Source organism: Medicago truncatula, chromosome 4, assembly GCF_003473485.1.
Source record: "Medicago truncatula cultivar Jemalong A17 chromosome 4, MtrunA17r5.0-ANR, whole genome shotgun sequence".
In the NCBI taxonomy this organism is placed as follows: Eukaryota; Viridiplantae; Streptophyta; class Magnoliopsida; order Fabales; family Fabaceae; genus Medicago; species Medicago truncatula.
The window spans coordinates 44,869,142-44,883,176 of NC_053045.1; the positions used below are offsets into that span (position 1 = coordinate 44,869,142).

At 33.8% G+C, this 14,035-nt stretch overlaps 4 protein-coding genes across 4 annotated transcripts; 3 read left to right on the plus strand and 1 right to left on the minus strand.

Annotated features, from left to right (window-relative positions):
- The first annotated feature begins 72 nt into the window (after positions 1 to 72).
- LOC11407225 (L-type lectin-domain containing receptor kinase IX.1) lies at positions 73 to 2,370 on the plus strand. Its single transcript, XM_003608319.3, has one exon. The coding sequence runs from the start codon at positions 205 to 207 to the stop codon at positions 2,254 to 2,256; it is 2,052 nt and encodes a 683-aa protein (XP_003608367.1). The 5' UTR covers positions 73 to 204; the 3' UTR covers positions 2,257 to 2,370.
- Positions 2,371 to 3,547: 1,177 nt separating this feature from the next.
- Positions 3,548 to 4,783, minus strand: LOC120579977 (uncharacterized). The gene is made up of 2 exons (XM_039832778.1): positions 4,212 to 4,783; positions 3,548 to 4,061 (listed from the first exon to the last, which is right to left on the minus strand). Exons 1-2 carry the CDS (start codon positions 4,781 to 4,783, stop codon positions 3,548 to 3,550), a joined length of 1,086 nt encoding a protein of 361 aa, XP_039688712.1.
- A 5,395-nt stretch (positions 4,784 to 10,178) lies between these two features.
- LOC11408375 (L-type lectin-domain containing receptor kinase IX.1-like) lies at positions 10,179 to 12,760 on the plus strand. Its single transcript, XM_024781167.2, has one exon. It carries the CDS (start codon positions 10,334 to 10,336, stop codon positions 12,383 to 12,385), a length of 2,052 nt encoding a protein of 683 aa, XP_024636935.1. The 5' UTR covers positions 10,179 to 10,333; the 3' UTR covers positions 12,386 to 12,760.
- Positions 12,761 to 13,232: 472 nt separating this feature from the next.
- On the plus strand, positions 13,233 to 13,736 carry LOC112420914 (class I heat shock protein-like; the record flags this gene model as incomplete). Its single annotated transcript, XM_024780721.2, is given in 2 exon segments — positions 13,233 to 13,514; positions 13,516 to 13,736. Coding segments are annotated over 2 exon segments (363 nt in total), but the record flags the coding sequence as incomplete, so codon positions are not given.
- Positions 13,737 to 14,035: the final 299 nt, after the last annotated feature.

The following is a 14,035-nucleotide window of genomic DNA, read 5'->3' on the forward strand; positions in this document are numbered from 1 at the left end:
CGTATATAGATGGATTATTAGAAACAGAGGACTCATAAACGAATTGACCAAGACTAATTCAGAGGTAAATCCAAAGACTCATTCAACTACCTAACACATTAAGTAACCTTTACCCATCAATGACTATTACAACTACATGCAACCACTCCATGCTCATTTTGTGTAATAATTCCATTATTTCCAAGCAATATCAAACTTGCAATTATGGCACCATCTTGCTACCATCACAAACCTCACCTTCTTGCTTTCTTTCATGTAACATTAACATTCTTGCTTCTTGTAACATCTCGTGCAGCTCCATTATCATTCAACTATGAACAACTTGGTGGTGACAAAACAAATACCTTCAATATTTCAGGTGATGTCTCTCAAGACAACCAAGTCCTCCAACTCACAAATTATGAGAAAGACAGTCTAGGCAGAGTCACATATTCAAAATTGTTTCATCTTTGGAACATTAACACAAGTGAAGTCACAGATTTCACTACTCGTTTCTCATTTTCTATCAACACCCCCAACAAAAGTTATCATGGAGATGGCATCACCTTCTATTTGGCACGCCCCAATTTTCCTATGTCCCAAATAGATGGAAGTGGTATCGGTCTAGCGAGCCGTGTTCAATTGAGTAATCCAAATTACACAAAAGAAAATCCATTTGTAGCTGTGGAATTTGATACATTTGTTAATGACTGGGATCCTAAATATGATCATGTTGGGATTGATGTTAATTCTATCAGCACTAATCACACTACACAATGGTTCACTAGCATGGATGAAAGAGGATATGATGCTGAAGTGAGTTATGATTCAAGTTCAAACAATTTAACTGTCACATTCACAGGTTACCAAGATAACAAAACAATCCAACAGCACCTGTTTTATGTTGTTAATCTACGAGATGTTCTACCGGATTGGGTTGAATTTGGATTCACTTCTGCAACAGGATTTTTCTGGGAGTATCATACTCTTAACTCATGGTCATTCAACTCAAGTCTAGATTTTGAAGCAAAAAAAGATGGAACAAAAACAGGACTTGTTATAGGACTCGGTGTTGGTGGAGCTGTTGCTTTGATTTGTGTTATTGGGCTGGTTTGTCTCTTGAAATGGAAGCTGAGGAATAAAGGCATGAAGGATGAATCACATTTTGATCTTGCAATGGATAGTGATTTTGAGAGAAGCTCTCTACCTAAGAAATTTACCTATGAAGAACTTGCTAGATCAACTAACAACTTTGCAAATGAACACAAAATTGGAGCTGGAGGTTTTGGAGCAGTGTACAAGGGATTTATAAGAGACTTGAAACATCATGTTGCAATTAAGAAGGTTTCTAAGGAATCAAATCAAGGAGTGAAGGAATATGCATCTGAAGTCAAAGTCATTAGCCAATTGAGGCATAAGAATTTGGTCCAACTCTATGGCTGGTGTCACAAGCAGAATGATCTGCTTTTAGTTTATGAGTTTGTGGAAAATGGAAGCTTAGATTCTTATATTTTCAAAGGAAAAGGTTTGCTGATATGGACAGTGAGATACAATATAGCTAGAGGTTTGGCCTCGGCATTATTGTACCTGCATGAAGAGTGTGAGCATTGTGTGCTACATAGAGACATAAAATCAAGCAATGTTATGTTGGATTCTAATTTCAATACAAAGCTTGGAGATTTCGGGCTGGCTAGACTAATGAACCATGAGACAGAATCAAAGACAACTGTTTTAGCAGGAACATATGGATATCTATCACCTGAAGCTGCTACAAGAGGAAAGGCTAGTAGAGAATCTGATGTATACAGTTTTGGAGTTGTTGCTTTGGAAATAGCTTGTGGTAGAAAGGCAATTGAACCAAGTCTTAGTGAAGAACATATTTACTTGGTGGATTGGGTTTGCGAACTATATGGTAATGGTGATCTTCTTAAAGCAGCTGATTCAAGATTATATGGTGAATTTAATGAGAAGGAAGTAGAGAGGTTAATGATAGTTGGACTTTGGTGTACTCATACAGATCATCTTCAGAGGCCTATGATTAGGCAAGTTGTTCAAGTGCTTAACTTTGATGCTCCATTACCTAATCTTCCATTACAGATGAATGCATCTACCTATAATACATCTTTCAATTCTGTGTATTCTAAATCTAAGATTTCTGGTTTTGAAAATAACCAAACTGGGACCTCAACTTCAAGTGATAGCACTATCACAGGGTCCTCACAATCAAGCACAGCCTTTGAAGTCATATCTCCATCGGCTGCACTGCTACATAAATAATAGTTTGATTGAATTTTTTGAATCTGTATTTCTTTTTTTATATGCTTTATTTTCTGCTTGAATTGAGATTATACATTAGTGTTGCACATAAATTTTTGGGCTCTTTTTGTTGAATATTTTGCATTTACTTTTATTTATTAATAAAATATAAATGAAATATATAGTATTATATATTTAATATCATTGTACTTGTTATTTATATTGGGTTTTGTGTGAATAGATAGACTCTCATGGGTTGGGTTGTTCTTATTAGCCAGTCTATTTGAGAGGTCATTGCCTCCACTAATGAATATAAAATCTAACTATCTCATTAGGTTTGAGACACCGAAAATAAGAGAATGTGCCATCAGTAAGATGCAAAAGCATCTCTCAAAACACAACTCTCTGGTCTCTTTCAAATCTTAATGGATTCTTCAACTATAACATTAATAGTATTGTTTAATAATATGCTATATTTTCATATCTATGATTTTGTTATTCGGTTAAATATCTTTCACTTTTATATTAGACAATACATTTTCTCCCTGCAACTTTTTTTTTTTTTTTTTGAAGAAACTAAGCAAAATATATTAAAGAAACGACCAGCCCCTCAAGCACAAGGTATGCCTAAGAAAGCTGAAAAATGTTAATTACAAAAGAGACAGGCGATAGACAGCCAAAGAAACAGAAACAGACATTACAACATAGTCTGAATACAAAGTAAAGGATTGTTCCTCCAAAATAGGTAGTCAAAATCGAACATAACGTAATTCGCTTTCAGCCACCAAAACGTTTGAAGTTTAATCCTTTCAAGAAGAGCTTCAAGATGATCAAAGTGATTCTGAAAAATTCTTCTGTTTCGATCTTTCCAAATGACGAATAAAACAGACATCCAGATAACTGTAAATCCTGTCCTAGATTTTTTTGAGAAACCTCCAAGAGCACAAAATTGAGTAGCATGAGAGTATAAATTACCATTCAGAGTTGTAACAAAACCAAGCCACTGAGAAATTAAAAGCCAAAGTCGCCCATAATGATCACAATTAAAAAACAAATGATCCCTTTCCTCTTCCTTACCACACAAAGTCGCGCAAGCCATAAGAGTGGGATCAAATACATTTCTTTTACGCAAATTATCTTTTGTAGCAAGTCTATTCAGAAAGAGACGCCATACAAAAATGTTAACCTTCAACGGAACCGCTTTCAACCATAAAAATTGATTGAAATCTTCAACAATGTTAGAATCCACCTCCGTCAAATACGAATAAGCCGATTGCACCGAATAGCATTTTGTCGAGTGAAGTTTCCACACTCACCTATCAGGAACATCAACCTGCAAAGCAAAGTTAGCCAACCGCCCCACACACTCCCCCACCAAACCTTCCTCCCACGCAAATAATCTACGCCTCCACCGCCACGCACCCCCTTCAGTCCCCCAACCTAACATAAACATCTCCCTCACCGTAGATAATTTAAAATTAGACAACTCAAAAAGCCTAGGAAAAGACACAGCTAACGGAACATCATCCAACCACGTATCCTCCCAAAAAAGAGTGTGACACCCATCTCCCACCTTCCGCACAATATTGTCCACCAACCACCTAGAATCCATCAACCCCACACCTGATCGAATTTGGTTTAAATGACGCCACCAAATCGATCCCACCCCCTCATAAAACCGCACCCTCCCACCAACCTCTCCATACTTCGCACTTAACACTGCCTTCCACAGACTCTCCCCATCCTCCAACACTCTCCACACCCATTTTCCCAATAAAGAAATATTAAATTCCTTCAACCATTTCACCCCCAAACCTCCATTCTCCCTTTTCAAACAAACAGTATCTCATTTGATCCGAGACAGTTTCATCACATCCTCACTACCACCCCAAAAGAAATTAATAAATAAAGAATCAAGAGTAGAAATGATACCTGAGGGAGCTTTGAAAAAGGAAAGAAAATAAACCGGAATGAACGATAGAACGGACTTAAGCAAAATCAACCGACCACCCATTGATAAGTTTTTACATTTCCACCCAGATAAACGATTACGAATCCTCTCAACTAGGGGCTGCCAGAATTGAAGTTTCCGTGGATCACCACCAATAGGCAAACCTAAATAAAGAAACGGAATTCGTCCATGTTTACATTGCATAACCACGGCCGCCTCATGAAGCCAAGAATCATTTACATTCACGCCAAAAAGCATACTCTTATGGAAATTAACCTTCAACCCGAAAATTGATTCAAATAATAACAGAACAGCCTTCAAAGCACGGACATTTGCCCAAGACTTAACTCCTACTAGTAAAGTATCATCGGCAAACTGCAAGTGAGAAACCAGCACATTAACTTGCGCCCCGATAGCATATGGAGTGAACAACCCTCTCATTACCAACGCAGACATCACATTTAAACTTTCTGCTGCTAAAAGGAACAAAAACAGAGAATGCGGATCCCCTTGACGGAGACCCTTTTCAAGATTAAACTCATCAGTCGGGCACCCATTAACTAACACAGATGTCGTCGCCGTTGTAATACACTCCATAATCCAAGACCGCCAAACACACGGAAAATTCATCTTAATCATAACCTCATCAATGTAGCCCCAATCAACAGAATTATACAGCGCACCTTGTCAATATGTTAAAATGTCTAATAAAAGATGCAAGTGAAATAAATCCTAATACATTAGTGCCACAAATAATTTCTTTTTTTTAACAATAAAAAATGGAATTTATATTAACAAAACACGGACACCTCTAAGTATAAGATATATCAAGGAAGCCCAAAGTATTTACAAATATACAAAGTTAATCAAGACAAAAATTAACCAAGTCCCAAACAAACCAAAGTACTTAACCACCACAGTTGAGAACCAAAACCAAAAACAACATTATTAACTTTTAGCCATCAAAAAAAGTACCGTTTGACTTTGTCCATCAACTAATCAATAATTTCTAGTCTTGAATATGTATTGATCCCAATGATTTTTCTTTATCCTTCAACGTCAAATTTAAAACCTAAGGACGCAAGTGCTGAGAAGCAGGCCTCTTAACAAATCAATGTCTTTTGTGCAAATCTTTTTTAATTAAATGTTTTATTTGACTGGATTTCTTATTAAAGTGTATTGTTTATCAAATTGTCTTGTTTTCTAATTAAATAGTATTGTTTATCAAACATGCCATCCTAAATCGAAGTTTTTTTTTTTTTTTTTTTTTTTTTTGAGAAAGCTACTCGAAGTTTTTGACGAGTATGTATCAAAATATTTTCAGCTATACAATTCACTGTAAAGTTTTTTTTTTAGAGAATTCACCGGAAAGTTGGAATACTGGAATTATTCACATAAAATTCTCAAAAATTGCAAAACACATTACATGTTGTCATTTCCTTTATTTTATACACACAAAACACGTATGCAAGCAAATAAAATTAGAGCTCGATTAGTATCAACCTGGGATATCAATGTTCTTCACTTCAGGCTTCTAAACCTCTTCTTTAGGAACAGTTACAGAGAACACCATTCTCCATCAGTCCATTGCAGCTTTCACTTGATCCGTTTTAGCATTGTCAGGCAATCTAACATGTCCGTTTATCCGTTTTTCTATTTTATATATATATATATATATATATATATATATATATATATATATCAATTTTAAAATATGACTAAATATTTTTAGCAAATAAGATTGAAATAAACCCTTTTTATAGTGCAAAGGCTGCTTCTGTTGTGGTAGAATAATAGTTCCTATTTTAATGGGTTATGTAGCTAATTTTTAAATTAATAACTTAAATAATATAATAAAAAAGATAAAATAGTAAATAAAAAAGGTAAAAATAGAAGAAAAAATATAACACAAAATTATCCATTTCTTTTTTTTTTTTTGGTACAAATTATCCATTCCTTTTATACGTTGATATAGATAAAAAAAATATATTCCCGTGAGCATAGCTCAAGTTGGCAGGGACAATGCATTATTATATGCAGGGGTCGGGGTTCGAACCCCGGACACCCCATTTATTCACTTTAAAAGTGAATTTCTAGCTACTAGGCTACCTGACAAAAAAAAAAAAAATAGATAAAAAAAATATCTTTCCGTAAGAAATTTGAAAATGTATCAATTATATTATGTATTAAAATTGAAATTTATCATTTTTAGAAAATAATAGAAAACATCGCTATACTATGAATGAATGGAAAAGATAAACATACTTTTATTGTATACAAATTGTTTTATTCATTTTAATTTCACTTGTTTTAGTTTTATAATTTCTATATTATTTATCTCATCTAACTCTCAGTTTCATATTGTATGTTATGAAATTTAGATTGAATTGGGAAAAAAATATCAAACTAAAAACAAGATTTGTATTTGTAACCCCTAAGATAAAACTAGTACAAGCTATCATCTTAGATGACAACCAAATGTGACCTTGAGAGCTTGTTATATTAAAGATGATAGTTTGTACTAGTTTTATTAGCTCATCTAAAAGATGGCTTCGAGTTGATGGTTTGTTAGATCTCCGTAAAAAATTAGTTTAAAATTTAAATTTTAGATCCAAATTTTTATTACTTTTATTTTGAAATCACGACCAGTGGCGGAGCTAGAAAAAAATGTTAGGATGGGCCACTAATATTAACTATTGAAAAATTGTTTAAATTCTCGCAAATTAGACTCATAATTGAATTATTTAAATTTTTCGGGTGGGCCACTACACCAATTTGCGGGGATTTGGATCAACCGAAACGTAAAATCGACATAAAATTGTATAAAATCTCGCAAAATAGACCTATAATTGAATTATTTAAATTTTCGGGTGGGCCACTACACCACTTTGCAAGAATTTGGATCAACCAAAACATAAAACCAACACAAAATTGCATAAAATCTCGCAAAATAGACCTATAATCGTTGATTTTTTAATTTTTTGGGATGGGTCACGGCCCACCCCAGCCCATGAAGGGCTCCGCCACTGATCACAACATTTAAGAAAAATTCATATTTAATTTATTACATATTAAAAATAGTATAATTTTTATAAAAGATCTTATTACAATGTACGTACATGTAATGTAAAATAATCATTAAAGAATTTATAAGTTTAAGAATAATCAAGCAAAATTTAATGGGATTTGCTAGAACACATTCACTAGTTTTTATATGGGAGTGTTTTAGCAAACTACAACGGTGTAATTTAACTACTTTTTAGTTATAACTTGCTAAAACACACATTATAAAAAATAAGTGAGTGTATTCTAGCAAATGCCTATATGAGTTGCTAACATACACCACTTATTTTTTAGTATAAGTGTTTTAGCAACATTCACCTTAAAGTATATTTAACAATTTTTTAGTTATATCTTTGCTAAAACACACCTTAATGAAAACTAGTGGGTGTTCCTAGCAAACCCCAAATTTAATTTATCATGGACTAAAAATATGCGCTGAAATTTTTTATAGCACCAAAACAAGTCACATTTTTTTTTAGGACTAAAAACAAAATTCATTATATTTATAGCGAACAAAAACTTATTTATCTTTATATTTTATGCATACTTAACTATATTGTTTGTGGCCTAAAACCTTTGAAAAAATTTATAATTTTTTGGGGTGACCCTGCATTAAACTATTTAGCATAGATCCAACAACAAAAAAGTATTCCTCAAAAAAAGAAAAAGAAAAACTAGAAAATTGTGTATGTTGAGCTTTTTTATTTGTCAAGTAATTCATTTGTTAAAAGTTCACCCTTAAAATGAATAAATGATAGATTTATAGTTTAAATCCCAACTCTCATATACTGTAATGTTTTTTTGCTAATTGAGTTACGCTCAAACGTAGATTTGGATGTTGAGCATTAATAGTAAATTTTGTGAATTTCATGATCCAAACTTCTAGAAAATTTCTCTTCTCCCAACCAAAAACGCTCACTCCTAACCAAACTGTTCAATATATTCTGGCGTGAGTTAACTCACGCATGTGTATAACACAGCGTAACTTAAGTTACGTTGAAAATACAATCTATACGACTTAAGTCACGTTCCGAACACCAGCGTAAATTAACTCTCGTTTGTGTCAATGTCAAAGGCATTCTTTTTATTTTTCCCAATGCTATTAATTTATCAAGAGTAATATTCTGATCAAATCATGTTTCAGTGTTTTAATACTTTTGGTTGAACATTCAAACCGGGTTAGATATATGCATAATTTAATGCACCGTGTGATAGCTATTGCACTGACAAATTGTTTGAAAACTTGTAACATAACAACCAGTCAAACTCATGAAAACATTAAAAATTACCATAACAAGGTTGTTGTAGAAGAGGAAAAAAAAAAACCATTATTACACTTTCTTTGTGGGTGAATTTAACCAGTTGTCTTTGACACTTAACTCACGTTGATATTTAAAACGTGATTGAATGTAATTTAAGTCATGTAAGTTGTATTACAACATGACTTAAATCATGTTGTCTTTGACACTTAACTTAACCAATTGTCTTTGACACTTAACTTAACTCACGTTGGTATTTGAAACGTGACTGAATGTAATTTAAGTAATGTAAATTGTATTACAACATAATTTAAATTATGTTGGGTATAACACCTATGTGAATTAACTTATACATATACATGGCTATTTTGATCAATTTGATTGGAAGTGAACTTTTTTTGTTGAGAGAATAGCAATTTTCAAACTACTATTGAACTAGTTCAACTCCGTCTTGCATATCAACATCACTGCAACTTCTTTCATGTTTCTAATGGTACGGTCCAAGTCTCCAAGTATCATTGTTCCCATTTGTGGAAAAATAAAAATATCATTGTTCCCATTTGTGGAAAAAAAAAATATCATTGTTGGTGTCGTTTAGCTTGGGAAAGGTTAATTTTTCTCACCATAAAAAAGCTCTTTTCTGACCAATAGATCTAATAAAGAACAGATCTTTATTATGAACTCTCAATATCAAATCTCCCTCACTTTCTCTCTCCACCTCCTCCCATCTCTCCTCCCAACAACAAACTTCCTTCCACACCATCGCTGGCACCTACTCTTCCACCACCACCACCCCCTTCCCCACCCTCCTCCCACAATACCACTGCCATCCAAAATCAAATACACATATTTTTGAAAATGTATTGTTGATGATAATAAGAAAGTGTTGTATTAGATTTACTTGAAAATGGGTTGATGATTATGAGAAGCTTTATGGATTGCGTGGCTACCGCTTAAAATGAAACCAACACCCTTTGTTTCTAAGAACCCCGTGTCTCCTATTTCTGTGTTCTTCACCCTAAAGCAACTAACTATATTAAAATATGCTAGTTCATTTTTTTTTTTTTTTTTGATCTCAATTTCTGGAAACTGACACCTATCCATTGAAACTGGACTTTCCCATGGTGGGAAAAAACATCCCTATCCCAGGCTAAACGCCACCTTTGAACAGCTATCAGACAATAGTTTGAAAAAAATTCAAATAGCATAAAAAAAAAAGTTTTGACGTTTTGTTAAATATGTTTTGCTCTTCCTCAAATTTGCCTTTGACTTTTAGGCTATGTTTGGATGGTGAGAGGAAAGAAAGTAAAATGAAAGAATAATTAAGGAATGAAAGTGAAAGGAAAGTAAGATGATTATTAGGTTGTTTGGAATAAGTGAAAAAGTGAGTTTAAAATTTGCCTTTGACTTTTAGGCTACACGTTAGTTGATTTAAAATAGGGACCATAGCGGTGGTTGAAGATTTTAGATGGACTAAAAATGGTTGAAATTTTTTAAAAGAATTAAAACGAAAAATTAAATACATTTAGAGAGACGAAAACATATTTAACTCTTGTATAATTGTGTGGCAAACTAGCGTATAATATACTATGAGACTCATTCCTTTGTTTTCATTCTAGAAAACTTGGGTGTTTTTCTTAAGTGGCAATAAAGTGAACATTTATAAAAGACTAAGAACCGAAAGACTGGTTCGTAAACAATGACCGATCTCTAAAAAAAAACAATGACTGCCTAAGAAACTTATTAAGTAGTTTGAAAAATCCCATTATTTCCATGCTCATTTTGTATAATTCCATTATTTCCACCCAATATCAAATTTACAATTATGGCATCATCTTGCTACAATCACAAACCTCATCTTCTTGCTTTCTTTCATGTTACATTAACATTCTTGCTTCTTGTAACATCTCGTGCAGCTCCATTATCATTCAACTATGAACAACTTGGTGGTGACAAAACAAATACCTTCAATATTTCAGGTGATGTCTCTCAAGACAACCAAGTCCTCCAACTCACAAAGTATAAGGAACACAGTCTAGGCAGAGTCACATATTCAAAATTGTTTCATCTTTGGGACATAAAAACAAGCGAAGTCACAGATTTCAATACTCGTTTCTCATTTACTATCAACACCCCCAACAAAACCCATCATGCAGATGGCATGACCTTCTATTTGGCACACCCCAATTTTCCCATGTCCCAAATATATGGAGGCGGAATCGGTCTTGCGAGCCTTGTTCAATTGAGTAATCCAGATTACACAAAAGAAAATCCATTTGTAGCTGTGGAATTTGATACATTTGTTAATGAATGGGATCCTAACTATGATCATGTTGGGATTGATGTTAATTCTATCAGCACTAATCACGCTACACAATGGTTCACTAGCATGGATGAAAGAGGATATGATGCTGAAGTCAGTTACGATTCAAGTTCAAACAATTTAACTGTCACATTTACAGGTTACCAACATAATAACACAATTCAACAACACCTGTTTTATGTTGTTAACCTGAGAGATGTTTTGCCTGATTGGGTTGAATTTGGATTCACTTCAGCAACAGGAACTTTTTGGGAGTATCATACTCTTAGCTCATGGTCATTCAACTCAAGTTTAGATTTTGAAGCAAAAGAAGATGGAACAAAAACAGGACTAGTTATAGGACTCGGTGTTGGTGGAGCTGTTGCTTTGATTTGTGTTATTGGGCTGGTTTGTCTTGTGAAATGGAAGCTGAAGAAGAAAGGCATGAAGGATGCTTTGCATTTTGATCTTGCAATGGATAGTGATTTTGAAAGAATCTCTCTACCTAAGAAATTTATATATGAAGAACTTGCTAGATCAACTAACAACTTTGCAAATGAACACAAAATTGGAGCTGGAGGTTTTGGAGCAGTGTACAAGGGATTTATAAGAGACTTGAAACATCATGTTGCAATTAAGAAGGTTTCTAAGGAATCAAATCAAGGAGTGAAGGAATATGCATCTGAAGTCAAAGTCATTAGCCAATTGAGGCATAAGAATTTGGTCCAACTCTATGGCTGGTGTCACAAGCAGAATGATCTGCTTTTAGTTTATGAGTTTGTGGAAAATGGAAGCTTAGATTCTTATATTTTCAAAGGAAAAGGTTTGCTGATATGGACAGTGAGATACAATATAGCTAGAGGTTTGGCCTCGGCATTATTGTACCTGCATGAAGAGTGTGAGCATTGTGTGCTACATAGAGACATAAAATCAAGCAATGTTATGTTGGATTCTAATTTCAATACAAAGCTTGGAGATTTCGGGCTGGCTAGACTAATGAACCATGAGACAGAATCAAAGACAACTGTTTTAGCAGGAACATATGGATATCTATCACCTGAAGCTGCTACAAGAGGAAAGGCTAGTAGAGAATCTGATGTATACAGTTTTGGAGTTGTTGCTTTGGAAATAGCTTGTGGTAGAAAGGCAATTGAACCAAGTCTTAGTGAAGAACATATTTACTTGGTGGATTGGGTTTGCGAACTATATGGTAATGGTGATCTTCTTAAAGCAGCTGATTCAAGATTATATGGTGAATTTAATGAGAAGGAAGTAGAGAGGTTAATGATAGTTGGACTTTGGTGTACTCATACAGATCATCTTCAGAGGCCTATGATTAGGCAAGTTGTTCAAGTGCTTAACTTTGATGCTCCATTACCTAATCTTCCATTACAGATGAATGCATCTACCTATAATACATCTTTCAATTCTGTGTATTCTAAATCTAAGATTTCTGGTTTTGAAAATAACCAAACTGGGACCTCAACTTCAAGTGATAGCACTATCACAGGGTCCTCACAATCAAGCACAGCCTTTGAAGTCGTATCTCCATCCGCTGCACTTCTACATAAATAATAGTTTGATTGAATTTTTTTAATCTGTATTTTTTCCTTTCTTTTGGAAGCTTTATTTTCTGCTTTGAATTGAGATTTATTTCACTTGCATCTTTCATTACAGATGCTTTAGCAATAATCTATTGAAAGATGCAAGTAAAATAAATCATCATAATACATCAGTGCCACAAATAATTTTAAGTCTTTAATATGTATTCCTCTAAAAAAAAGTCTTCAATATGTATTGATCCAATGCTTTTTTCTTTTACCTTCAACATCAAATGTAAAAACTAAGGGCGCAACACAAGTGCTGAGAAGCAGGCCTCTTGACAAATCAATGTCTCTTTTGTGTGAATCTTTTCTAATTAATTAAATGTTCTATTTGACTGTTTTCTAATTTTCTAATCAAATGTTTTATTTGACTGGTTTTCTAATTAAACAGTATTGTACTGTTGTTTATCCTTATAGCATCTTGGAACGAACTAAAAACCTATATGTAAATCTTCCTTTTCAAACACGCCATCCTTATTTCTTAAATAAATATTTTAGAAAAATCCTATTTTTGTTTTCATAAGTTTCAACTCTCTTAATTTTAATATACAAATATAGCATCAAATTTTGACAATGAATACGAGTATTACAATGCGGTGTCGCAGCTCATAAACTAAACACATCATCAAATTTTGACAACTTGTGTATGGTTAATGAATACGAGTATTACAACGCAGTGTCGCAGCTCATTAACTAAACATATTTAACCACAGTTTTGGACAATTCTCAAGTGATAATAATAAGAGTGTGTTTGGATGGAGAAATATTATTGTTTGAGCAACTTTTCTAAATATTAATTTGAAAAATGAAAATATTAACTTTCCTTGCCGCGATTCACTTTCCCCACAAATTCAGCATTCCTGAGCACACGTGTGGATTGGAAGGAGACTCGAGAAGCGCACGTGTTCAAGGCGGATCTTCCGGGAATGAAGAAGGTAGAGATTGAAGTTGATAGGGTTCTTCAGATCAGCGGAGAGAGAAGCGTTGAGAAAGAAGATAAGAACAATGAATGGCATTGCGTGGAGCTTAGCAGTGGGAAATTCATGAGGAAGTTTAGATTGGCAGAGAATGCTAAGATGGATCAGGTGAATGCAAACATGGGAGAATGGTGTTCTCACTGTAACTATTCCTAAGGAAGAAGTGAAAAAACCTGGAGTTAAGACCATTGATATCTCTGATTAAATATAGATGGAGTATTTAGTTTTCTTTCTCTGTTTTCGGTTTACAATGGTGTTCTCCTTCTTCTTCTAATGCTTATATTTTTGTAATTTAGAGAATTCGTGTGATTAAACTCCGGTTTGTGAATACAATATTCAATTTTCCAGTTAATCGTTAATTGAAATATTTTCTTTGACAAAAACACACCGAACTTTGATTATTGCATTGGCTGGCAAATATTCAACAGAATTCTTTTGTGTGCCTCTGATCGTTTTAATGTCTAGGATCTTCTTGGTAACAACCATTAGAGTTATAATTAATAAAGAACTAACTTCAATTCAACGGCACAAGGTATGCATAAAGAGGTCAAGTAAAAAGTTTCATTCAGTACCACTACTATAGCTAGTACCTACCAGCTTAGGAAACATACTTGATAAAGCCACAAATATAGCCAGAATTTTGC